Source organism: Cardiocondyla obscurior, linkage group LG01 (genome assembly GCF_019399895.1).
Source record: "Cardiocondyla obscurior isolate alpha-2009 linkage group LG01, Cobs3.1, whole genome shotgun sequence".
NCBI classification, from domain to species: domain Eukaryota; kingdom Metazoa; phylum Arthropoda; class Insecta; order Hymenoptera; family Formicidae; genus Cardiocondyla; species Cardiocondyla obscurior.
In genome coordinates, this window is record NC_091864.1 from 11064784 (window position 1) to 11092200 (window position 27417).

Below are 27417 nucleotides of genomic sequence, written 5' to 3' on the forward strand. Positions count from 1 at the left end.
CTCTGCATTTGCATCGGAAGAGTTTTAACCCTCAAATGGACTATTGGATAATTTAGAACAATTGTAAAAAATTAATATTATAAAATTTTTTTTTTTTTAATATAACTATATATATTCTTTTTTTCTTAATGTCATTATTTTTGATTTTCTCTTTTTGAATTATCGAGTATGATTTAAATTCCAATCGAAAAGCAACCCATGTCGAGTTTCATTAAAAGTGTCAACCGCGTTTCTTAAAAGGAAAACAGCCGAGCACAATCAACTCACGTCGATACGCGCGCGTGACGGTCGAGGAAAGTAAGCACTCCCTAATGCCTCTCTCTGATATCTCCGAGATATCCTAAGCCATTAGAGATCCTCTCGCATTACTCATCGTTCTTTCGCGCCCGCGCGCGTATGCATTATTCCGTCCTAACTATGTAGCCCCGGCGAGGAGACAAAAAACTGTCATATAAACCGCGCCTTTCTCCCTCGGTAGCGACGTCGAGGAAAATGAAGGCGGTGTGAAAAGCCACCGCGACGACGTCGACGGTCGTCGCTGGCGTCGGCGATGTCGTCGGCGGCCGTCGCTTTTGTCCGGGACGAGCTTACGCAGACATGACGTTAATCGACGAGACGAGACCCGTCGAGCCCCCGGTTTGAGAGGGTAAACGCGGTTAAGTCAGCGCGGGAATTCCTTCACGTTTTACCGTCTTTTTGGCTCACGGCGGTTCCGCTAATCAGCGCGTCATCGTGAACCGTTTGTCGGCACCTCTGGGCGCTGGTGCTTTCTCAGAGAAGTGTTGTACTTTTGCGAATGCGATGTTGTCTACATGAAAATAATTAAAAAAGAAATGATCGAAAAGTATCGGTATTCTGTGCACGAGGGTGAAATTTAAACCGACATCACGTTATATCATCGAGTAAAAAGAAGATCCGGATTCTTTAAAAGCGACGCATGACGAAAGTACAGCGGAATTTTGTACCAAATAAATATTTTGACAGATCGCAACGGAAGCCGCGTACCCACGGGCGCACGCGGGCAACTGTCGACCTAATTTTCCCCTAAATGTTTCCGGAGATTACATCGGCTCGCCATTGTGCGCCGCGAACGGCGACGTGATCTCTCAATGGGACCCCATAAGCCTCTCGGCAAAACGGATACCCGATTTACATTGGTTCGCCAGTAATATACGCGATTACGGCGCAAATGCCGTTATAATAATTTTGTTGTATTACGTCAAACTCGTTTCTCAAATTTTTTTTTTTTTTTTGTGGCTCTTTTTTTCGTCCGCACGTTAGCTCGCGCGGAAAAGCCGGAAACGTAATTCCTTCACCTCTTCGTGCCGCGAGTAAGGGCAACAAACGACGACGGACAAGGGCAGGAAATAGAGAAAAATCGTTAGCAAAACGCATTACCCGTCGCGCGATAATGACGTCGTTCAACGCTCCGGCAGCATTTTCATTTGATTCCTCGGTGTTTATTTCTGCATACGCTCGCTCTGGTGCTCTCTCTATTTCTCTCCTCGAACGCACTTGCGTGCCGCCGAAACCTTCTCTTCTTTCTTCTTTTTTTTTCCCCGTCCGAAAAGAACTCGAGAGGCATGCCACTTCAGATTCTGAGGTCTCGAACCGTCCTCTTCTGCGCACAATAATAACGATTCCACCCGCACACCTGCTCGAGATTCTGACTACCACCAATCTTCGAATACTACCCGACCTATATTCTCATTTTCATAACAAGGCCAGGTAAACCGCACCTGCGATTTTCTCGAAATGGTGCGCTTCTTGTCATTCTTCCGTCGTATTGACACGTTTTCGCGCATTATGTCCAAATTGTCATGGAAAACATGGTGAACGTTATTAATACCATAGCGAGAGCATTTTCCCACACGCGGCAATACGTTTATGTACTTTTTTTTTTATATTGGTATTAATGTCCACGTTGCTTTGTAGCAGTAACGAAATTGAATCCACGGAGACACTTTCTTTTCTATTTTATTTCACGAAACGTATTTAGATTTAATAAAAAAAATTTTTTTTTTTAAGATATTATAAAAAAGACGGAAAAATTATTTGCCAATTAGATACCAGCGTGCTGAATATTGCTCGTGATTTAATAATTGATGATTTGTTCGACGGGTCATTTGCATCGGGTGTAGATCCCTGTATAGATCGACGCCGTTGCCGCTTTATTCCCACAGCTGATCATTCCGATACGTAGATCTAATTATGTCACAACCCCCATGGGCATCGCACTCCCATGGGAACAAGCGGTGCGCGGCCACAATGCCGACCAACCAGCCGATGTCATTGTGCATTTTGTACGATTGTGCCGCGCGCGTCTGTTAAAGGGTCCCTCGCGGCGCCTTATTTCCTGGTGGCACATGCACGCCGACCCTTCGGTTTGCGCTCCTTCAGCTTGGACCCTTCCTGCATTTTTCTGTAATAATCGCTGAAAAAACGGGAGCACCAAGAATTCGAGAGTTTCCCTCGTACGCTGATCGCGATTAAGCCTCCTCCCTTTTTTTTCTTCTTTCTTCCTAAATACAAATCGCGCCGACCACGAGGATTACACGGCCGAACACATGCTTCTTTCGAGGTTCTTGCTGCGAGCTCGCTTGTTTAACGGAAATATTGGTGACCGGGGTCTCTGAGCACTTAGAATTCTCCAACTGGTGGATAAACGGAACGAATGTTTGATAAGAAACAAGGATATCGATCGAAAGAACTTTTATACGGAAATTCGCGTACGCATTGTCGTCGTTAATCTATTGGGCGGCAGAATAGATTTCTTTATTGTGGAAGTAGACGTTTTCATGAAGTAAGCAGGCCTAAGAATAAATATGGATGTTTATCATATATTTATTAAGAATTTCTCAAAAAATTTACACTGAGCGAAAAATATAGTTATTTTTAATCGCAATTATAATTTTATATTATTTTTTAATAGCAGTAAAGGTGATTTAACTATTTTCAGTATTATTATAACGTTCTGACAGACAAATATAGTTACCTTTTGACACGATCATAATTTTATAACATTTCCAACGATTAATATGATGAATTAAATTACATTTATAATTGATTCAAGTATATTTATCATTAGAAATGTCACAAAATACCTTGCATTGTATTAAAAGCATCTCGATCACAGTTTTATTAGAGTTTACATAACGACGAGACGTTGTAATACATACATTAAAAAACGGATGAGAGACATTTCGCCTTTTATCACAGAAGGATTATGGGTTCATTGCTGTTGATACATATCGAGATACCGGGCTGTATATGTATATAGAGATGATTTACTCGGCGGACACGCGCACGAAGGGACGGCGGTGCCGGGGAGTTGCCCGCGGACCAGTCTGGGCCTCCTGGTACACCGCGTTCGCAGAGGGAAGCTGCGGCTCTGACAGACTCGTTGGCGCGGAATAACGCGTTTACGGGGCTCTTTGTCCAGTCCGCTTTGGGCCACGACGGCCGTCTCGTGCGGCCGCCGCCGCCGCCGCCGCCACGCCGCTCCGATCCCCGATCTGTTCCCCGACCTAGCCGGCATATAGCTGGCCTCCAGGTAATTGGATAATTCGACCCGGAAAGAGGAGCCCTCCACTTGCCAGGAAGCGCTCACCTTTCCGAGGCAGAGAGGAGCGCCTCGATTCGCCGCGGGGTATCGCTCAGGCCGCTCGCTTGTCAAACAACGCGCCCAACAGTCGTTTGCTATCCTTATCTTTCCCGATGCCGTACACTTATTATCTCATTGCCACTCGTTACAAATAGCGGTTAAAAAATTCCATTACGACATTAGAAAGACAGTAAACATCACCTCGCATCTACCAAGATTTAAATTTATTTTATGTTATCATTTATTATATTTAATGTCATATATTTAATGTTATCATTAAAATGATAACATTTATAATCGAGACACTTTCCATTTTCGTCAAATAAACCGTCACTCATTTTAGTCAAAGGGGGGGTCCTGAAATATTAATGCTTGCCGACGGAAGTACATTCGTGCAATTAAACGGTTTGACGTGTTATTAATTGTTATCGTCGGCCGTACGCTCAACTTGCTTGACGTTTACGTGTATTTATGGCACGTCGTAAATAGACACCTACGAGGAGAGTTGAGATCTCGTTAGTATCTTAAAAGATGTGTAGGCTAACGGTGTCACGGTACCGAATCGTCGACGGTCCCTTGACCTGGAACGGGGTCCCACATCTGTCCCCGGAGTCGATCTTTTCCCCCTCGATACAAATCGGCGATCAAGGATGAATCGAGTTGTCAATGGGCAGCCATTAATAACGCTAATAACTGTCGGGTGCGCGTTTTTCGGAAAAAAAAAGGTTGCGCCGACAACGAGGAGGGAGCAAGCGAGCGAGCGAGAGAGAGAGAGAAAAAGAGAGAAGACGAAATGGAAGAATAAAGTGAAAAGGGGATGGGGAAGAGGAGTCGCTGCAGGTCAAAGCGCGCGGCAGATTGGCTGCAAACAACGACATAACAAATACTCAAGTCGCCATTGTGCTCCTCGCGCGGAACACGGTGTCTGGTGCCGCTCTCGTGATACCCTCCTCCCCGGAAAAAGCGGGCCGCGCCCCGCCGAGGTAAGAGTCCTCATTTTGAAAAACATGTCCGCAACAATGAGGCCATTATGCCGATCGTAGCCGACCGTATTCATACGGTGCTCCCGCGTTCACCCTCCGCTCTCTCGCGGTTTCCTCCGGCTCTACCTGACGGTCAGTTGTGTCGTGAACTGACCCTCGTCATGTCGCCCGTGGCGTCTCAATACGCCAGGAGACGTATAGCGGAAAGAAAGAGAGAGAAAACGGGAGTTCTATCGTCGAACGATTTCACCGACAAAATAGACGCTGTTGTCCACGATGATGCACACGACTTTCCGCATTGTGCGATCAGCGTTACAGACACGAAGTTCAGGTTCTTAGGCAACTTGTTGGTGCCGCGAAGCACCGACCCGCTGTATCGATGAAATGCCATAAATTAGCTCGATAGTATCATTGACATCGTAAAGTCCACAGAAGACTTCATCTGGTATCTCTGCTTATTCTTTCCGCCTATGCTTTTGATTGGTTTACATTCGTGTACCTACGATGGAAGTTCCTTTCACGTTATATAATTTAAGTTTGTAAAGAATTTTGAAGACTGCGTCCTGGGTGTTACGTTTTAAACTGCAATTAAGAATATTATATATTTTTCTTTCATTGAACAATTACTATTAAAATTTTGAAAAAAAGCATTAATTAAATTAATAAAAAATAAAATAAAAAGATTAATAAAAAAATGATTGCAGACATAAGGTATTATCAGAACATTATTTTCATTCTGTCGCAAACGAAAATTGTGTTTGCAGTGCGAAGAACAGCGAGATTCAATCTCTAAAAGTAATCTCTGTAGTGGTATAAAACGACACTTGGACGTGATAATGCAGATATTTCGTTTCTTCGTCCTCTTGAGCGATTACTCTGGATGACGACGAAACACGCGAAACACTCGAGGCCAAGTGGCCATTCCTCCACAACACCTTCTTCCCCAAAGTCAAGGAGCTTGAAATGGTTCGAAGGGTATTCCGCGCTTTTCGCCCCTTCGCCGTTTATTCATCCCTCGGAAGCGCATTTCTACAGAGATGATTGAGACGCCAACAACGCTTCAGGTCGAACCGATTTTAACTGCTACCCGTGAGCGTTTGCCGTCGCACTTTGGAGAACGTCACACAGCGCGAGAGAGACCGTCCCTGTGCTAAACTCCCGTAACTTCTCCGCGAAACTTAACACAATGATGCACAATGACCCGCGACAATGACGGAGGAGAAGCTTGTGGACTAGCGTTTCCACGTCGAACCAGTTCAATTGGTCATTGATATACAAATTGTCGCGCTAAATGGATAGGAAATGCTCTAAATTCGAACTTTTGAACTACTATAGCGTGAGTCTCAAAACTTCTCAACGTCGAACTTGTTAAGTCCAGTTGAGAAGTTCTGTATTGAAACACATACTTCCACGATGGACAAATGGACTTTTTAGTTTTGAGTTTCAAGGTTTAAACTTTGAGTTTTGAAGGCTTTAATAGTTTCATAGAATTCGTACATTCTTTACGTTCTTTTTTATATTATCAACGTCGTGTGAAATTTAAATAAAATATAGTAAATTATTTGTCAATTAATTTCTGATAGTATGCGAAGTATAATTTATTAGTAGAAAAAAAAAGAAAGAAAAAATGATAATTATGTGTCAGGTTATTTTTAAAACAGAGTGACATAAATTTAAGGCGATTGTCGGGACGCAGAGAAGAGAAGCGACGAGGTAATGACCTATTTCAGCGAGTCAGAACGAATCGAAATAGAATAGCGAATACTCGATTTCGTTATGAGAAATCAGAACGGAGGAAGTCGCGCACGGAGGAAGCTCCGGCTCGCCGGTGCTCATCGTAATTGATTACGTCACGACGCCGAGAAGAGGAGGACGGCTCCGGTGAAGAGAAAGAGGAGAGGGCGGTTGGCTATATAAGTCGGACGGGGTGGAAGAAGTCGGACGGATGATGAATGTGCTGTCTGAGCCGTCGCGTCAGCGAGGCTCTGTTGCCCGTTTGTAAACGAGCTTCCCCATTTTTTCGCGCCCCGCCGAAAGTATCAAACTATCTGCGCGCGTTTGAAAACACTTCGCCCATCGATCCTCGATTAGCGAAACTCGCCGATTACTCGTGGTTGGATTTCCTAATGCAGGTTGTTTTTTCTTTTCCGGCACGTTATCGTTAAAATTTCTTTTTAATAATATATTTCAATTAATAAAAATATTTTTATATATCATATTTTAATTAAATATAGCAAACTGTGGTGAAGATCTTTTAAGAAAGAAGTAATGTCCGTAATGTCTCTCTTTTCATAGCGCAAAGTTAACGTCGTAAACGCACGAATACTTTTAAATTTATACCACTTTGCGTGAATGTGTAAGCACAGCAGGGATTATCTTTCCAGAAACAGCTGCGTGTTATAATGAGTAGATAAAGATTCTCCGACGTCGAGCTCAGCAACGCAGAACAAACGCGTTCTTGATTTATTCGTCGTAAATTTCATCAAGTGCTAAAGTAGCGTGTGCACAATTTCGATTGCCATCTATTTCCGTTTAAGCGTTGCGCTTCTTTACTTTTTCAAACGTTCCACGCGCTTTTTCATGTCTAATTTGACATTCTGACGGAAGCGCGGAGGGACGAAGGGACTTATAAAAATCATCGCTCGTCTCATTAGCATTAGTGTATTATTTCGCAACTTCTTCTTTATGCCTACGATCTAAATTAATACTGGTCACATGTAATCTAATAACAGTGTCCCTCGGGGAGATCCGCGGAAGCGGCTCGAGAAAAACTTGCACGCGCGATCGATGATGCATCGCAGTAAAGGGTGCTGGGGATCAAGCGGGAAGGGATCAAGGGACGGGCTAATGAAGTCCTAATAAACGGCGCCGTGGCTCGACCGGGCGCGGCACCCTTCCGACTTGATATTTAATACAAACGTTACAATATCAAAACACATCCTCCGGGCCCCGAATGCCCACTCGAGCGCACCCCTTGGTCGCGCGCGCGGTTAATACCCGGCTGTCTAAAGGTGTAAGTATCGCGCACCCCTGTCGTTGTACCGGCTTTAACACCGAGCGGGCATACACGCATACCCTTTTAGAACTCGCGGAGAGACGAGCGGGCTAACTGTAACTCCCCGTGTTCTCGAATTCACGCGTACAATGACCGAATGGGCGACACGAAAGAGAGAAAGTGAGATAAATTGATAAAGAGCAAGGGAGAGAGAGACGAGGGAAGGGAGAGAAAGCAGAAACTAGCCCTCCAAAGACGCGCCAGTTATTTGCGCGAGTTATTATCGCTCGTTAAGAGTCGGCATTCGAGAAGCGCGTTTAACAATTTACCGGTGTTCCACCCCCTCGACTGACGCGGCCCTTCTTTTCAGACTCCATTTGTTTCTTTAATTCACTGCTTTTGCTCGTCGATTTGCGAGTCCCGCGCGGGTATTATCGGCGGATTCTTCAACAAGAATTTCCCCTCTTTTTTTTTTTTCTTTTCTTTCCATAATGTTTTTTCGGTTTTACGCGAATTCACGTAATGGGGAGACGAAAAAAGCAGCGGCAGCAATGGTGACTTATGAAAACAAGACGTTTTTTAATTACAATTGGATCGCAAGTGCGCTTACACGTACACGCGTGTGCGTGAAGTAGACCCACATTCATGACGGATGGGCGCGCGCGCTCTGATATACGCGAGAAATGGCTCGCGATTCTCGCGCCAGGCCCATTTTCGAAAGTCAATCGACCGTGAGCCCCCTTTCGTCGATCGCGCACGCTCGTAAATCTCTCCTATAACCCTCCGGGTGTGTGCCGGCCGACGCGCCGAATTAGTGTCGACGAGGAAATTTTTGAAGACCGACGTTGTCTTCCCTAACGTACGTGTCTTTTTTCTTGCGATTAAGAGCTTTTGCGCGTTTTTAAATTATACTTTGTTTTATTTTATCATTTCTAATCGGTATTTTTACATTGCTGCAATAAGAAAATAATATTAATAATAATAATGCAGATGTTATTATTAAAAATTTTATAGTTTAATTATATTCCCACGGTTTATTACTAAATTTGTGCTTTCTATTCAAGATTTTATTCAAGAAAAATTCGGGCGTGGCGCTCGACGCTAACAAAAATGCCACTTGAAGGTACGGGCATCCGCGCGCGACAATCGCGGGAATATAAAATATCTACGCGAGAGAACACGCCTTGGCGTTCTTCTCGAGTGTCCCGCGCTGGCGTGTGTGCCTGCCTTGTCACTGGCACAATGAGTCGAAGATTATCTACGATGGGATTCGCTGACGTTACGACGTTCGCGGCCAACCCCCTGCGCCCGTCCTTCGTTCCCCGAGTCAGAAAAGAAAGAACGAAAGAGCCGACCGCGGTCTTCTTCCCTCCCTTCGGGGTTTCCGGGGTGAATCTCCGCGGACGAGGGGAGGGAAAAATACATGATCTATGGCGACAGCGGTATTGTTCGCCGAAATGCGAAAAAGTCTCCGGAGGCGGTGGAGCGTTTGAATTTTCCACACCCCTTACGCGAATGTCGTGCGGCCGAGACGAGGGAAAAATTAGGAAAGAGAGAGATCGAAAAGAGATTAAAAGAAAAAAAGAATACTTGTTATTATAACTTGTTGTAGGGAATCTGCTACTTAATTAATTCTCAAGTAAATCCATGAAACGGAGAATAACTCGTTCGACTTTTGTTTGCAGGTCACAGCGGGGTGAACCAGCTGGGAGGTGTCTTCGTCGGCGGTCGACCGCTGCCGGACTCGACGCGGCAGAAGATCGTCGAGCTCGCACACTCGGGTGCGCGGCCGTGCGATATCTCAAGAATATTGCAGGTCAGCAACGGCTGTGTCTCGAAGATCCTCGGCAGGTTGGTTGCAGTATTGCTTATTCCGCCGGGAACGCGTTCTTCCCGGTTAATTTCTGTACCCCGAACAGTCTTGTCGAGTCTGTTAGAAAACTTGACTAATTAACGTAATTGTGACAAAGTGCGAAATCGTGTTACGATTAGATATATCTATTTTGCATCGAGTCAAGTCAATAATTACGAGTAGGTTTTGTAAATTAGAAGAATTAAAAAAATATTACACAGACCCTGAATTAGCTAAGAAGGTGTAAATAAGTCGGCCGCTTGTTTACACTCGACAACTGTTGCGTAAGCGGCCAATTAAGATATATTGTTTGACGGTAGCTTTGCTTCCGCGCCGGCTCTGTTTCGGTCATAATACAGCGAATTCCGTGCCCAGAGGCATTGGATAATGTATCGTTCTCACTAGCGTCTCCTCGTTCATTCCTACCGCATTGTACCGCAAATTATTATTGTTGTAGGTACTATGAGACCGGATCTATAAGGCCCAGGGCCATCGGCGGCAGCAAACCGCGTGTGGCAACGGCGGAGGTTGTCAGTAAGATCTCGCTCTACAAAAGTGAGTGTCCGTCCATCTTCGCGTGGGAGATTCGAGATCGCTTGCTGCAGGAGGGTGTGTGCACAAATGATAACATCCCAAGCGTAAGTACTTTACATTTTTTTTAAACATTACGAATATAGCTCTTCTTTTTAAAACAAATTTAAAAATACAAACAATTTCTAAAAATAAATAAAAAAAAAATTTATCCGCAAAAAGCATTAGGCTCTACTTAAACTTAGCAAAAACTCGATTTTTTAGTATCAGAGACAGAAAGTAAAAACATAGCAGCAAAGACTTAAAATCTACCATTAAATTTTTCGTTGATCCGTAACGAACTAGCTCGGTGGTCGTTAACCGGTTACAGCCCCACGAAAATGACACAAGTTTTCACCGAGAGATCGGTGTCGCGCGGCTGAGGTAACGACGACAATACAAGGCGCAAAGCGTCGCAAAACGGCCGTAATGGAGCCTGACTTTCGGCTCGGCGGGTGGAGATTGTAAACGCGCAGGCGTATTGTCAACGGGGGGCTTTGTCTACTCACACAAAACAGGACCGCATTTACATAGATAACGGCGGCGAGAGGGATGGAAATCAGTTTTCTGTGGGGTGGCGGCTGGTTGTGCCGAGGATGTTTATGCGAGCCGATGGACCCGGGCGGGTGCGCGCGATCGGGACGACGTGCAAACTCCACCCCTTGTCGCGACGCGGCCGATGTTGTTAACACGAGGCGGTTAATCGCGTAAACGAATGACGGACGATTTGGCGTTAACCGGTTCCGCCCCGACGACCCCGTCGCTCCCCCACGGTCTTCCGGTCGCGCGATCGCGCCCCACGTGCGACTGATGGAGGGTCTATCATTAAAGTATCATGTCCCCGCCCGATTGCGTCGTATTAGCGTGCACGGCGGGTTTTTGATCGATACCGTTCTTCTTTTTTAATCGTCTCGGGTGGATCTCTCGCGCACGTCACTTCGCAAACGTGGACCTGCTCGGCAATTCCAAAAGACACGGCGCGAAACAACAATTTCTTTAAGATCAATTAAGAAGCAGACCGCCGATGCGCCCGATGATGGTCGATGCGCAAGTCGGAAAGGAATTCTTTGACATCCATCGCTTTTATTTTTCTTTCTTCTCCGACTTTGAGAGAAGGACTTGCCCGTCCCGGCGTATAACGGCATGCTTGGAGTTTCCGACGGCGGAGACGGTTCTTCCCATATACCGTGCGGTGCCGCCGTTGCCATGGATATTTGCATGCGTCCAATAAACGGTGGCTAAGGGGCTCTCGACTCGCTTAGGGTAAAAAGCGAAAGAGGGTCGCTAAATTCTACCCTCCTCCGCCTTGCTCTGCGCTCTCCTTCGTCTCGTCTTCTCTTCTCGGACCGAGCCCGCCTCGCTCCCTCGCGTCTTCGGCGCCGAGGTGTACACGAATCACCCCTCTCCGGATGAACCGAGGAGAGTCTCTGGTTGGAAGAGGCGAAAGAGTCCGACGGTAAAACTGAGAAAGCATTCTTATCAACGTGAGAAAAAAAATGTCAAAGACTCGCTCCACCCCGTCAAAGAAAGCTGTCGAGTTTATTCGTAACTTTTTCTGCGTCCCGACGCGTCCCTTCTTTTCGAAAATGTTCGGAAGATGAGAAAGAGATAAGTTGAAACAAAGTCGCCACACAGGTATATCGCTGTGAGTTTTCTGTAATGTAACTTTTGACTATAACATAACGTGAAACAAAATAATTTTTTATAGATTTTTTATTTCGTAATTTATCGAAAAAATTAGCTATTGGATATTACGCATAACAATTTTATGACAAAAATTGTGAAGTCGCGCGATTTTCAAGTAGTACATGATCCGCAAATACAGCGACGTCACGAAATTTTGCGTTTTAACAAATTACAAGAGACTGCGAGTTTCGGTGCGCGCCTTCGGGGCGTTGGAGGATCAAAGCCAGCGCGTAATCCCCAGCCGCGTTTGAGCATCCTACGAGCGCTTCTGAACTTGTTGTGGGCAAGATTAACGTTCCTTTAATGGCCCGTGTAATATTCCATTACGTACAGTTCGTTCGGGAATTATTGCGATCACGTTGAGGCGAGGCGAGGCGTCGAACAAGACGGCGGGTGGTCAAAAGGAATTCCAATCTTGCGCTCAAAGTCTTCCAATACTTTGTCGTTTGTCATCCTTCGAAAGTGGGTTAACATCTCGTTGCAGCTGCGACGGCGTCGGCACGCGAGTAAAGAAAATAAATGGATGAGATTCGATAATAATTGTATTACCGAAAGAAATTCGTACAAAATTAATTTTTTGCACTTACGACTTTTTCTTTTAATTAATTTTTAATTTCTCTTCTGAGAGACAAGTATGTTTAAATTTGTTTTAACGGGTTAATGGTTAAAGCGATTAATTTCACTTTATAACTTCTTTTAATTTTAATGTCAAAGCGCTTTAGTGACTTAACTTTTTATGTTTTAAATAAAAGTTTCACTTCTTGTTTCGTAAAGTTAATTGACTGAACAAACGATTCGTCCACGTAACGCAAATATATTTCTGCACCACTTACGTTACTTAATTAATTAATAATAAACTAATTTAATTTTTCTGAATTGTATACATGGTTTCTTTAGTTAGACAAATTTGGAAAAAAAATTTGTTGTGATGGTGGACCGAATTTTCATTCACGTTACGCAATATTGCAGGCTAGAAGTACATTGAATTTTCGTAACGGCCGTGACATTCGAAAACTTTTAACCAGAATCCATTTCTTGAACGGAAGTACTCGAGGATCTCTCGACTTTTCGTCGACGAGGAGCGAAATAACTCGCGAACGGGATTGATTCGAAAACGTTTCTATTCATTTTCTCTGGACCTCTTGTACGTGTCCATTCGTGTGCGTGTGGTAGACGATGGAAGACCTCAGTTCGATGAGGAGGAAAGAGGGGAAAAAAGGAAGAAAGAGAAAGAGAATACGAGAGAGAAGATACGAACGGAACGGAGGAATGTATTCTAGGCGAGTCGTGGTGATTGGGGGAAATTTCATTATTCTCAGACATTACCCCCGTTATTGTAATGCCATCAAATTGGATACGCTTCGTACATTCTGTGGAATAAGCATATATCTCGGTCTCTTTCCTCTCGCAAGTGTCTTCCTTCTGCTTCCGTCTACTCCGCCGGAACGAGGCCTGCTCTGTTGCGGACTTGTTCACCTTGCCTTAACAACTTTACTCGATATACGTGCTCGATTTAGTTAGGCAAAATCGGAAGACGCGCGCTTTCGCGCGTTTCGAGTTTTAGGTCTTTACTGACTGTTACACTGCAAACAAATTACGTGTAACTCATCAAAAATGATAATCATAAATGATAAACGTAAATGTACAATTTTAGCAATACTTAATTGGTCAAATTCGTTATTTAAACCCGTTTAAATGCCAATAACAAAGTTTTCAGGACTTTATTTGCTACTCTCGGGTGTATCTTTAACAATTTGTGGAAAGTATCGTTTGCTTTTCCCCATTTGCAAACGTTGCAGTGGGCAAATTAAATAGATTACGCGGAGGGAGCAACAGTTTTGCACGTACGAAATTGTGTAGGCGAGTGATCGCGTTCGTCCTCTTTCGCGGGAAAGTCGAACGCGCGCGGAATTGCCGAATCGAGCCAATGGCTCGACAAACCAGTAAAGCCCGCAGGACGCGGAGACGGATTCGAAATGTCCTGCGGAGCCCCCGCTATCCGTTTCGTCGTGGAATACCGTTTCGGTCCCTGCCGGATTTGAATCTGGCACCCGGCGTGGCGGACGCGTTATTGGTTTACTCGCGTCACTGGGTTCGGGATGTCGACAGTGGTTCTCAATAGAGAACGAGAATTTCGAATTCCGATTAAAAAACAATTCGAATCGCAACTCGATCGTCATTGTATTCAAAAGACACAACTGATCATTAAGCGCTCAATTTTATTACAATTGATTTCTACACTTGGATATTAAGAAAAATCAAAGGAAATAGTTAATTATATTACAGAATCATCGAGCAATTAGTTTATCTCTTGAATGCCCCTCTTGATCTTACAAAACATAAAGTTACTTGTTTCGATAAGTTTATCGCTTTCAAACATACTTTATCTTCTCTGGAAAAATTTTTTTCTGTTTTTATAATAAGGATATTCGAAGATTATTGACAATGTAGAATATTTTTTTTATTGGAAAAAATTAAATACTATACAATATGGTGAGATATATTTTTGAGAAGTTGAAAGAGTTCTTTACTTCAAGCGACACAAGAGCGTCACTGCGAGGCGAGATTACATTCGTTGAACCGGCCAGCGCGGCTATGCGCGTCCATATCGGCGGGCTGACGCTGGCATCTCACCCCCATACTTATCATCCTCGTATTATACCGCGTGCATCTTTCCTACGACGTAAGAAATCGGTATTTTGCTTATTTATAACCAAATCCTCATGCTTTTTGGAAGCGACGAAAGCGGCGAAAAACGTATTTGCAAGTGGTTACACATTAAAATAATCGCGAATAGACTTTGAAGATATAAAACGTCAAATAATACTAACATAAATTTGAAAAATTCTTCATTTTATGAGTTGAACTAATTACCAACAAAGATTTATAAGTATTTAAAAAAGTTATTCCACCGTTGAACAACAAACAAACAAAAGGTTTAAACAATAATAATTTATCGTCATTGATCAAATTGATGTAAGTTTGTCATAATTTGGTCAGTATGTTGACGTCAAATTAATGTTTTAATTTTTTTTTTTTTTTGAGTACATATTATTCAGATACAATTTTTCGTTGTTATTTCCGCGGCCAGTTTTAGCCGTTCACGGGGATTTCGCGACGTCATCGATTCAATTTATCTGCCGGCGATTTTTGGGGAGAGTGCATCTCGATGACAACATCCGTCATCCGCGGAGAAGCCGCTGTCAGGCGAGAGGAGCGTCGCTGGCGAGATTACATTTGTCGAGGCGGCTGGTACCGTCGTTTCAGTTGGGTCCAGTCAGTCTGATCCACCACTAGAGGACGGTGAGGGGATGGTGGTTGGATGTCAATGCCGCCGCCAAACCCTTTTGGTACGCGAAATCGCGCGATGTACAGGCCGGCCCGGCCCTCGTGTCCCATTCCCTCGAGCCAAGGGTGGAAAATCACGGATACCACGGCAGAATCGGCCCAGGGGGGGTGGGCGCTGACGGAGGGAGACGATAAGCGTGGGACGGCACGGTTTCCCGAGCGGTGGCCGAGCGTGTCTCTGTAATTAATAGTCGCCGACCGCCGGCGGACGGACCGAGAATCGAGTTACTCGCCGCATCCGCGCGTCGGAGCGAATCGGACGATTGTTTGGGCGAGTTTGACCATCCCCGCGTCGAGGATCTCTCTTGATTATGTCTCGCGCGCGAGGCAACACTCGAGGTACCGCTCGTTAAGTGTTGCCACATGGAGGGAAGTATCGCATATCCATTTCTGTTTATCGATTAGAAAAGCAAGTCTTAACAGATTTATCTCGTTTCGCCGCGAAGGGTTGACCGCGTAGGCACAGGGAATTAATTCCGTGGCGATACCGGCAACGCCGACGGGTCGGGTGATTAAAAGGAACGTTAGCTCGCGTTAAAAAAAAAAAAAAAAAAAGAAAAACCTTAGCGGCGGGAAAGATTCGTTCCCGGTCGGAGAAAAAACGCGAAAAGGTAGTATCGAGAAAGAACGGGGAACGGCGAAAGGGAAAAGAAGGAGCACCCAAGGGGGAAGAAGGGGAGAGTGGAAGTTACTGGCGGCTTGGTGAGAAATACATAATGCAGTAGCCGGACGTCTCCGACACCCCCTAACTCACTCTTCTCCGGGTAAAAGAGAGAGAATAACCGCCGTCGCGAGAAAGAGAAATAGAGAGAGAATTGTAGAGGCCAGAGAGAGAGTAAGAGTTGGCCGCGGAGAGACGTTGCGGTGGTGTAGATAGTGGTGTAGGTGGAGAAGGGAGAGAAGAACGAAGGGACCGAGGGGATTGGTGGCGCAAGAGTACGAAGGGGTGCATTGATTTACGCGGCCGGGGCAAGAGCGGCAAGGGTGTCTCCAAGGCGGACGTGCAGGGGCCAACAATTCACTCGCCTCGGGTTCCAGGAACCATCCATTACTTTGGTTCTTCCACCACCGACTCCAGAGCTGTCTCCCCCCGGCATTGTTGCGGTTACTTACCGCGTCCATCGAGAACGTAGCCATTGTCACGGCGAGGCTGCGTTGCTCGCCGCCCTCTGCTAAACGCCGCCTGCGTTCCGATATGACGTCACGAATGGTATCGCTCCAATCGCGTCTTGGATCTCGCGACGGCGTGTTTTAAAAAATCCGATCAGGTCATTCTTCTTGAATCGAATAGAGTAACAGTTTACGCGCGATTAAATGGACTTTAACTAAATTCCAGACGATGCAAGGTTGTAGAAAATTACGAAATCGTTGTGTCTTGGAAAGATTAAATATCTGGATTAATGCTTTAGTTTGCGAGCGATTTAAAGTTCCTCAAATGGATTTTACGCATTAACCGCAGCATTGTTTTACTTTTACTTTTCCGTCGCGGATACGATTACGAAAAGGGACCGAGAGGTTGAGTTACTTTAGTTACCGCGCGCCAGCGAATGACAGCTAGAAAGCCGTTCTACTCTCGGCGACAGAAATACGTACGGTTGAAGACGGAGGATTCTCTGATGCGAGGAATAACTCTGTCGAAGCAGTTAATATCATTTTAACCGCTGACTGCGCTCGCAACTCTACACCGCGGCCCGTCACTGTTCATCCACCATGCACCGGTTGTCTCGTCCGATCAGGGTGATCAGCGATCTCACCCGGTTCGCCGTCAACGTCGCTCGTGAATGACGCTCTCGTGGGCTACGCACGGTCTGATGCGGCCAAAGGATATCGACTTTCAGCCTTCCCAGCCTTGATTGTCTTCCGTGTCGCTCTCTCGGCGGCACTATCAGCCGTAGTGATCTCCTTTCGACTCCTTCGATTGGCCGAGTTCTCCCTCTTTTTTTTTTTCTTTGGAACCGGTACGCGATCTCGCCGCGCCTTACTCTCGAGTCCTGTCCCTTCGTTGTCTTCGACACACAATCGCGATGTTCTCGCAAAGCGCAAAATTCTTCTATAGTCCTTTTGTACCGCGCTTCTCTTTACGCGCCGCCATCTGATCGATCATCGTTCCTTTAACGCTCGCTGTCAAAATCATTCGTCAAGACAGTTCGCAATCGGTTCTCTGTTCGATCGGCGCACACGTGCGTCGTCGATTCGTTAAACTTTGAAGCTGCAAAGTTCGCAATCTCCGTTTACTTCAACACCATAGTTGCCCGACGTCGTGGACGTACAACTAAGAAAACCACTCGGTCTTTTAAATATTTCAAGCAATTCGGTCATTCATTCATCTCGACTGGTTTTCACGCGAAGCGATTGTCCTCGGGTCGAACGCGTGGCAGATTTGTTAAACGGTGCACGTGGCAGCCTTTCTGCATATTTTCCCCTGCCGCCTGGACCGTCGTTCATCAATCGCGCGCGGATCGCAGGAGTTCGAGGAACCGAGGGGGTTGGTGTTACCGGTGCTTCGTTCGTCATACTCGTCCACGAAGAGGCAATAGCGCGCGACGCGTGGCGCCCGCCCCCGTGCCATCCGGAGAACCCCCCGGTGCGCTACTAAATACCGAGTGCTCCTCTCGGAAGAGAGTACGGCGGTGAGTCGCCGGCGTATCTCTTCGCTGCCTCCGAGATAGCCCTTATATCGCACCGAGAGAGGCACCCTCGGTCGTTCCAGATTAAAAGCTGTGATTATACGTGGCATCAGACGTCTTTCTCTCTCCCTCACCCCTCTTGCGTCTCCCTCCCGACTCTCTTATCCCGCAGCTTTCTCTTTCTCTTTTTCGTTACTCATGCCCTTTTTTCCGCCGACGTCGTATTTTGAAACACGCCGCTGCCCAGGCTCTTCCTCCTCTCTCATTTTCTCTTTAACTCGTTTCTCTCTCTTTCTCTCTCTCGTTCCCTGCGGCTCTTTCTGTTTAAATTGCGAATACCATGCGTTCCTCTCGACTTCTATTTAAATGTAATTTGTATGTTGCCTGCGCGACCATTCAACTCCTTTCTCTCGGTCTTCCTCTCACTTTCGGTGCCTTCGTACCGTGACTGCCCGTAAATATATACGTAATAATGAATTTTTTTTTAAACATGAAAGCATAATCTGTAAAAGAAATGTAAATTTTTTTTACAGTATTTAAATTTTCAATAATCGCAATTTTTTATAAGAAAAAAAAAAAAAAACGGAAAATTGAAATAATACTAAGTTAACGTGTAAATGATCAAATTATGGCCAATTTGCAATATTTGTCATAATTAACTCAATGCGATGCATTACAAATTGATATTATTTTGACTTTCTAGACTTTTCTGGGGTATATCCATTTAATAGTTCTTTATTCGTCACGTGCATTTTACTTTGCGCTCAGGTTTCACTATTCTTCTCGCCTTCTTCATACCGATAATATTCCGTCGCACCACCAGAATACGATCCACGACCGCACCAAGTTTCTTAGCGGTTCGCACGATAAATCAAACTGCCTGTGATAACTTTTGGAATAATGGCCCACGAGATAACGATACACCGGGCGAAATCATCTCCGTCGCCTGGAATTGGCTTGGATACTTTCGCGCCTCGTTCGCACGTTTTATGCTATTCCACTGTATCCCAAACTTTTGATTTAGAAGGTAATAATAATCACGCCTTTCGTCGTTAATTACAAGTTCTAATTTAAATTACCCTGCGTTTTTCTCGCAGTCAAAAGTTATTACAAAATAATATTTCAGGTTTTGACAAAATCGTTTTTCTTTTAATTTTCTTAACAAGGATTTTAAATTCACAGTTAAAATCATTAAACTACTGTGTTTGTTATTAATTAATAATTTAGAAAAAAAAGTTAGAAAAATTAAGAAAAGTTTTTAATAGTTTTAGCTTTTGAAAAATTGTACTGAGTTATTGTAAGCCATTTTAGGGTTGAAATTGACAAGGGTGATTTTGCTTACTAAATTACGAGCAAAAAATCTATATCTTGAGCAATTTTTGACTCTTCTATAAAGTAATAAGACGAGATAAACGGATAGATGACGAGATAAGCTGCAGTATTTGTAATCGAGGGAACACACACGTCGATTTACTATTCGCCCCAACAAATAAAGGTGCGGTATGAATACTTGGAGTTATCAGATCGAATTAACTGGGACCCGTTAGTCTGTCACAAACGCGCATAATAGAGATGTCAGTCTCTACAATTGTCTTTCTCTTTTTCTCTTTTTATCATGTACAGTTTTTTTTTCATCATCATCTCCGATCCTGATCTCAGTCGAATTTCCCACGCGAGCTAGGGTGGTGGTTCTCTTTGTACGGGAACGCGATGTTGCAGAGGGTTGCAGAATTTATATAGAAATCCCCGGTATCGGCGCGTGGCGCGCCTGTTACCGCACTTTTTCGGCTCTTCGAATTGGTCACGATCATAATTGCGAATAATCGCTGAGAAATCGCGTTTTCTTGCATACAACAATCGTATTCTGATTGCTACAGAGCGTCGAATTCAGAATGTACTTAAATAATTAATATATATAAATTTTTATACTTGCAAATCAAACTTTAATCTGGTACTAAAATTTTCGATATAACAGTAGTTTTTTAAAAGTCTAACTCGATAAAACTCGATAAAAAAATTCTTTATAAAAACATTTTTTCAGTTAAAATCATATAAGAATCCGCAAAAGACGGCTGGAATACGATTGTAGAAATCTTGACCGCAAAAGAAAAGGTATACGATTGGTACACCGTCATTATTTCGATACAGGGAGCTCGCAACCTGTGATTTTGATCCCCCGATCAACGTGCGACCAAGAGGGGTAGCTTAATGACAGGTTACGGCATTTTGCCTACTTTTGCCCCACGTATATATCATATACATATATGTATGTACGTACGTTTAGAATATCGCCAGCACGTGCCGACGGACGTGTCGTCGTGCTCCCGCAGTCTCCGTTTCGAGCATCAAACACGCGCACGGGAAGCGCAAAGATATAATGCGCGAGTAACATGTAAGCCCCGATTAACGCACCGTGTCAATGGAGATCATAGATTCTCGCTGTCGCCCACCTTCGTCTGCACGCGTTTTTCAAGCCGATTATCGCGGATTAAGCTCCCCGTCGCGCATTTTGCTTTTAAGAACACGCCGTCCATATCAGCATTCGCGAACACAAAAGGACATAAGTATAATTAGTTTACGTAACGTTATTAAAAAATTTCTACAATGCTGTATTTCACATAACGCTCGAGTTACGTAATTTCAATTGTTGAGATTTTATCGCGTAGTGTCGACGTTAATTATGCACTGAGAAAAAAATATATTTATCGTTGGAAATATCATAAAACTATACTTGACTCCCATTAACTAATTCCCGGCACAAGAAGAATTTACAGAGTTATTACGATTCATTACTTCCCGCATTATTTTCTTGTTTTCTGCAAGAAAAAAAGGCAGTAGTTGTGCTTCCTCATCTTTGTATTTGAGATAAACGCGCGTATTCGCGACTGCGTTTGCGTCTCCGCCGAGGCATGCCTCTCGACTTTTGAATAAGTTTTATGAAGTGCTGCTGATTACGCGTGTCGAATCGCCCGGCCATTATTTCCAGGATGTTTTCACGATAATAAAGCCGCGCTGCACGCCCGGGAACCCCCAGGATAACGGAAGTAGTCTGAATAGCGGGAGGAAAGGAGAAAGTTGTGGCGCCCTTCGTGCTCTTCCGCTCTCTTCACAGTTAACACCCTCGACTTATACATACATATGAACGAGCCAGCCGGGAAATACGCGACTACCGCGAATAAGCACTCGTAACAATTGCAGTCGCCCTCCGCTTTGAGCGCTAAAAGATAACGCATGCGTCATTATACGCGTTCCGCATCATTAATGTGATATCGCGACGCGACAATTAAAAAATATCACTCGTATTCGACAAAATCGGAGATCTCACATGTTGTGAGGTGTAAGATAACTCGCGCTTTGAAATGTTATTAGAGAATTAAATTTAATTAATTTAATTCATGAAAACTATTTTATAAAATTATTTTTATTAATTAAAATATATCGTTTACAAAAAAGGTTTTATTTTCAAAAAAAAAACCTCGTATCAAAGAAAAACCATAATCACAGTAAATATAAATTTTTATTTCGCGAATAGTTTTTACGAACTTTTGCGCGAGATATATTTTCTGTCGAACAACTATCACGAAGGTGTCGTGTGAAGGCAATATTATGACGTCTCTATCCGGCGCCCTTTTTAAGAGATCGGCCACCCTCGAGCTCTTCACGCTTCATGCTAATTTCATCGATCCAACGGGCTTCTTCCTCTCGCGCCGCGTTTTCAGCCCCTGTCGCGCGCGTTTGCCTTTGTGCGGGCTGCACACGGATGAAGGATAATATCTACGTTCCTTTTATGCCGCTCGCGTATCACACCGCGCGACGCTGTATCCCGTGCAAAAATATGTCGAGAGTCCCATTGTGAACGTTGAGCCAATAAAACGCCGCGTAGTTCTCATCTCGCGTGTCTTTCATTAACCGTGCGATTCTTTCTTTCCTAAAATACCAGCGTTTAAAGCAACGCCAAATTAATTATAACCAACTAACAGCTTCCGGGGGAGCGCATTTTATTTCCGATTTGTATATTTTAAGAAGTAAAAGGTCTTTACTTAATTAAATCAATGTATATCGGGAGTCTTTGTTGGCTTCTCCACTCGCGTCTCCGAAGCGTTTGATGAAAGTCATTACACCGAAGGCAAACAATTGGTCATTAAAAATTAATGCAGAAGTGGGCAGCTTACGTAGAACGTTTAGAAGAACTTTTCGCTTACGAGATCGGTATATGAAGGAAGTCTCGCAGCCTCCTCGCGAAGTGGCTGCTCGACAAAAGCGGGGCTTATTGTGGTGTCGATTTCCACGGACGCAACGATCCCCGCAAATAATGACGGGGGTGACGCACGTCGCCGACGATTGAGAAGCGGGCGATGTTTGCGGTCTGACGTGAATGAAAAAAACGGTCAAACAGCCCGGACACTCGATGTCACGCGAGGCGCCGATTGTCCCTTGACAGGCAACCGTCGCTCTCGTTCCGGCTTTGTCGCCAAGTGCTTCTTTGTGCGCGACAACGACTTTTTTCTCCCTTATTGTGAATCAGTTTTGACATCGGCCAACTTTACGGACGCGAGCTTAGAGTCATCGACGAGCTGGTCTCGTCCAAAGATCGCGCGGATTTCCGCGCTCCGATAGGCACGTGATAGAAGGGCAGTTTGACGCCAGGAATACCGTCAAGGTAAAAAATAATGACGTGAAATTGAACAAGAAAGTATTACCTATCCTAAAAAATAAAAGTTACGCCAAACTGTAGTCAATTGGCCTTTAATCAATTAAATTAATTAATTTTCTCAAGTCGGGTTTTTAAAACTAGTCAAAGGATAATCAAGTGTTCGCGATCTCATACCGATAAAGTAGTCGAGTTCTCTCCCCCGCGGAAGTTGTTAATTTGCTGACGGAAGGTATTTGAATCTTTGGTGGTACGTGGATGTTTCGGACGTCGGATGTCGCCGGCAAGACGAGGGGTGAGTGCCGGTGACGTCTCTTTCGCGTCAGCGGCGGGGAGACACGACGGACGACGGTCGAGCGTGGCTTCGGTGGTGACAGCGGCGGCGATGGTGGCCGCCGTGGGCGCCGAGGGGGATGACGTTCGCTCCGTTGGTGGGTCCGAGATGTCAGCTCGTTTCAACGCCACGGTACCCTGACACCGGGTCTAACAAACCCTGGGGAACGAATATCTCCCACGCCCGATCTGCCGGCACTACCGTCGTCCGGCTTATTTCTCGCGCACATCCCCTGCTTTTGATCCGTCGTAATAAAACGCAATCAACACGCGACATATAGCCTTACGAAAAATCACCGTGCATTTTGGGATTAATTCTTTCAACGCTGCGAGTTTAGAATTGAAAATTACATTCCTTTGCTACGCCCTTAACCCTTAAAGAATAAGGTACTTTTATGTATGGTGAAACGCGTTCTATTTATGAAACAGTAACAAATATAACGAAAATTACGAAGATAACTAGTAAACATTTGTGAATAAAAAAATTTATCTCGAAATTTAATAAATTAAAAAATGTTTTTATTTAATACGCCGAACAGTAAAAAAAAAGCGCAAGTTAGGAATGTTTGAAGAAAACAAAAGAAAATTTAATAATTCTGACTTTTAAAAAGCAGTCTAAGTTATGGTAACCCAATGTTTCGTTTGGGGGCTAATACGACGTCGCTCGACGTGGTATAATGCAAGAGAATAAATTGCAAAACTATCGGCAGCAGAGAGGACTCGACGCTTTAGTTTCGTGAGGATTCTTTTACGGGCACCGTCAGGATTTATACGAGCTGTAAGTGACAGAAGCGACGAGCGCAGCCCGCGCAAGAAGGACAAATAAAAGATACGAAAATAAAAAGAGCGACCCTGTCTTTAGGAGATCGTAAATTTTTCGCGCCCGTAGATATTTCATTGCGCTCGCGTTCGCGTTCGTGTTCGCGTATACATACGCAAAACGGATCGCTCGGTTTGGTGTTGCGAATATAAAAAGCTCTACTTTTAACTTTATTTTTATTTTGCGCAAAATATATATACATATATATCTCGAAAATAATTTTGGTGAACTTTCTGGTACTAGTGTCAAAGAAAAAGACGAGAATAGAACAAAAATTACAGCTATCTTGATGAAATAAATTGTTCAATTAGAAAAATTAGAAAATTTTTGTAATATTTGTATACCAAAGAAAAAGAAACGAACGTATACATATAGAAAATAGAATTGTTCTTTCGTACACCGCGAGAAAAATATAGGAACTGATTTCAGCCATAACTTTACGATATTTTTAATAAATAATATACAATAATAAACGATGACATTTATTGTTGGAAATATGAAATTATAGGCCGAATTATTCTCTCGAGGGTAGATTTCCCGTCTCATGTCGCGCTGAAATTATTGCGATATCTGCGATACATTGTGATTAATATTGCAACGCCCACTTAAGAGTAAAAGCGATCGCGAATTTCGGTACGCGGATGCGCGCAGAGGGCACGTTAAGCCTCACCGCGACCACGCAAGTGCTTACGTACTTACGTCAGGCAGAAGCCAAGTCCCCTTGGAGTGGCGCGGAGACGGATATAATTGAAGACGGAGGTAATTAACTCCCTCGTGCAATGCGCCGCGCCGGCAGCCGCTCACCGCATCGTTTTAATTACCGCTCTCGTCGCATTTCATCGGGTAGAAGCGCCTTTCTCCCCGTCCCTCCTTCTCGGGGAATCTTTATTGCACCCCGCAAACTTCACGTTTATAATAAATCCGATACCATCGGGAAGAGATGAGAGAAAAGGAGCGAGAGAAAGAGTTGTCGAACCGACGCGTGATGATTTTTTTAAATTTTTTATATAATAAAAATAAACTTATAATAAAAAAAAAAGAATGTACAACTAGACATTTTTTTTTTTTTTTATAGACTTGCGTAATTTTGTTTGATTCTCGGGATTAATGGTAAGATACCTCAGGCTTTCTTTACTTAAACAGTAAGTGAAGAATGGTACTTGTGTTTATTTTGGTCCCGAAGTGTATTAAAACGAGAAGTGTACTGTACGGTTACTGACGGAATGGTTGAACGCGCAGAGTTCACTCGCCAGAGTAGGTTTAGCCTGTTCTACATGCCGGCAAATGTGTTTGGGTTGCAGGTGTCCTCGATCAACAGGGTACTGAGGAATCTGGCCGCGCAGAAAGAGCAGAGGCAGCAGCAGCAGCAGCAGCAACAAGGGGTGGGCGCCGTGGGGGTTGGCGTCGGTGCCGGCAGTCCAGCGGAGAGCGTTTACGATAAACTCAGGCTACTAAATGGGCAAACCACCGGCTGGCCGCGGCCCAATCCCTGGTAAGACTTACTCTCCTTGACAGATCAATTATCAGCTCGTTAAAACTGTATTATGCAAAACACGTGCGATGTTAACTGACACTATCCAGAGAGAACAAAAAGTCGGTATAACACCAATTTTGACAAATAAACCAAATTGTAACAAACCTACGTCACTTTTTGATCATAATTTGATTATGTTACGTCAAATTGATATTATTCTGACTTTCTGTGTTTCTTTATTAATTTTTTTATTCAAAAGAAGTTTATCAGAAAAAATTAATGAATAAGATTAATTAATTCTTTACGTCTCAAAGCTTACCGCGTTATTGTAGATTCAGACCAACACACATTTGCTAAGAGGAATTGTTTGTCTTAGGTATCCCTCGAGCGCGGGAAGTCCCTTTTCGTCGATACAATCTAGTTTGAGTCCAAGCCATTGTTCGTCTCTGCCGCCGGACCCAGCGGACATCCTGCACGCGAAAAAAGGTAAGTTCAAACTTCAATTATTTCTCACGATATACTTTTTTATGCTAAGATTTTCTTTCTACTCTTTCGACAGCACAACTTCTTGAAAGAAAAAAATAATAATAAATAAAAATAAGATTCGGAGATATTCGATCGAATTACACGTGTTTATCGCTAGCCAAGAGGCTCACATGCAGCGGGGAGGGAGCCTTCGACAATTGTCGACGATATTCCGGGTATGCTTTCCACGTTAAAGCGCTCGCGCGAAACGCAAATACGCGTGCGGGATGAGCGGCCACAGTCAGACGAGCGGGCGGGGCGAGGTACGTTTTAATTAATTAATCTGTCGGGCTAAACGATACTAATATCAATGTAATTCCGTCGGCGGGTCCCGCGGTTCGCCACACGCGCGTGTGCGCGCCGCCGCCGCTTTTCCGGTAATAATTTTCCGGTAACGTTTAAGCGCGGCCCCCTCGGAGGGCCGGAGAAACAGAGAAACGCGAGGGCGAAACGGAACGAATGAACAAAAAAGGGAGAGAGAAACGGTCCGGGAATAGCGGGGGTGCTGCGCAGAAACATGGTTGCAGTCGGCTCGCCGACCAACCCAGGGCGAAACTACTCCGCCACCGACGGCGTATTCCTCTGCCCCTGCCCCCCGCCGCCTCCCTTTCTCCCCGCGTGTGTTCCCTTTGGCGGCGGTACATCAAACGCATGCGATTTCTTTCCCCCGCGTTTTCCCGCCATTGCCACCACTGCAAACTCCGTGACTGGGGCAGGGTGCGTCAGGAGCAGTGGTGAACGATTTTCCTCGGCTTCTTTTTTTTTTCGTTTTTGCTCCGTCGATCTTGCCGATCGCGAGAAAAAAAAGGTTGAGATCCTGTTCGCGGTGGTGCACGATGCGACAAGATGCTAAATAGTTTGCGCTTCTATATGTGTCGAGCGATGTATAGGCATTTTTTATAAAATACGATAATATAATAATTATAATAATAATAACGCAATTTTAATTAACCCTTTGAAAAAAGGACTACAGACTTTATAACCACACGTACTTCTCATAGATCGATAACAGATTAAATATATAACTATGTGTAATCATATAAAGCAGATTATAGTTGCAATTAACTATATTCAGATACACGCAATAATTGGAAATAACTGTTTATGACCTGCAAGTACAAATTCCATGCAAAAATGGCGCCTGTTATTACGAGATCCTCGCAATGTAGAGCGTTATCCCGTATTACTTGATAGGGCAGCATATTATTTCATATCCCGATCTTACAGAAGAGGATAGGAAGGGGGTACGCAATCAAATATGGTAACTGTAGCGAGCATTCAACCGCATGTGGGCCCCGGGGGGCCGGATTATCGATGCGTTGCTGCGGGGGAAGTACCGTTTATAGGATAACCCGTGTTAGGAGGGTTGTTTCATCCCTTCAGCCTTCCCCTTTCTTCTCCCTTTCGTCCTCCCGGCATCGGCTTTCCTCGTCTTCCCTCCTGCTTTTTTTTTCTGTCTTTCGTCCTCTTCTTAGAGATCTATCTCGGCCGCGTGTATCCTCCCTAAGTATCTCGACTGTTGTCGATATATCGGTCGAAACGGAAGCCCCAACGACGCCTCCGGCCAATCACGCGGCACCCGTCCCCCGTTCCTCAGGAAAACAAAGCGAAAGCAGATTACGGCGCAATCATCGCGCGAGCTGCAGGCGCCACTCGTTCTTCTCCCTCATCCTCTCGTCGTCATTTTGACGAAGGGGGCAAAATTTTTCGATTTCTGGCCGGTTTCGTATGGCGCATCTCGATTTTAGTAGTCCACATGATAGTCCGGGACCTTCCAAACTTTTTTTTCAATTGGAATTCTACGCGGCGCTGAAATTATGATTTAATTTTTCAAGTCTATATACGCTGTATAAAAACATTACCTTGGTATAAACTAGCCCTTATAATAAATGTGAAAAATGTACGTTGCGTTTACTGTAAAAAATTCAGCTTTACGCAAATAATAGTGA

General features: G+C 44.4%; 1 protein-coding gene across 5 annotated transcripts in view; it reads left to right on the plus strand.

The window, feature by feature from the left end:
• The window catches only part of LOC139105825 (paired box protein Pax-6), an 82202-nt gene that overhangs the window by 26402 nt on the left and 28383 nt on the right, over positions 1-27417 (plus strand). For all 5 annotated transcript variants that reach the window (XR_011546248.1, XM_070662143.1, XM_070662152.1 and 2 more), the window contains 4 exons: positions 9268-9433; positions 9892-10072; positions 24771-24961; positions 25320-25429. Coding sequence is in view for 4 of the 5 variants with exons in the window: in XM_070662143.1 (XP_070518244.1) it covers positions 9268-9433; positions 9892-10072; positions 24771-24961; positions 25320-25429 (648 nt within the window). In the remaining variant the exon portion in view is untranslated. The remainder of the gene's footprint in view (positions 1-9267; positions 9434-9891; positions 10073-24770; positions 24962-25319; positions 25430-27417) is intronic.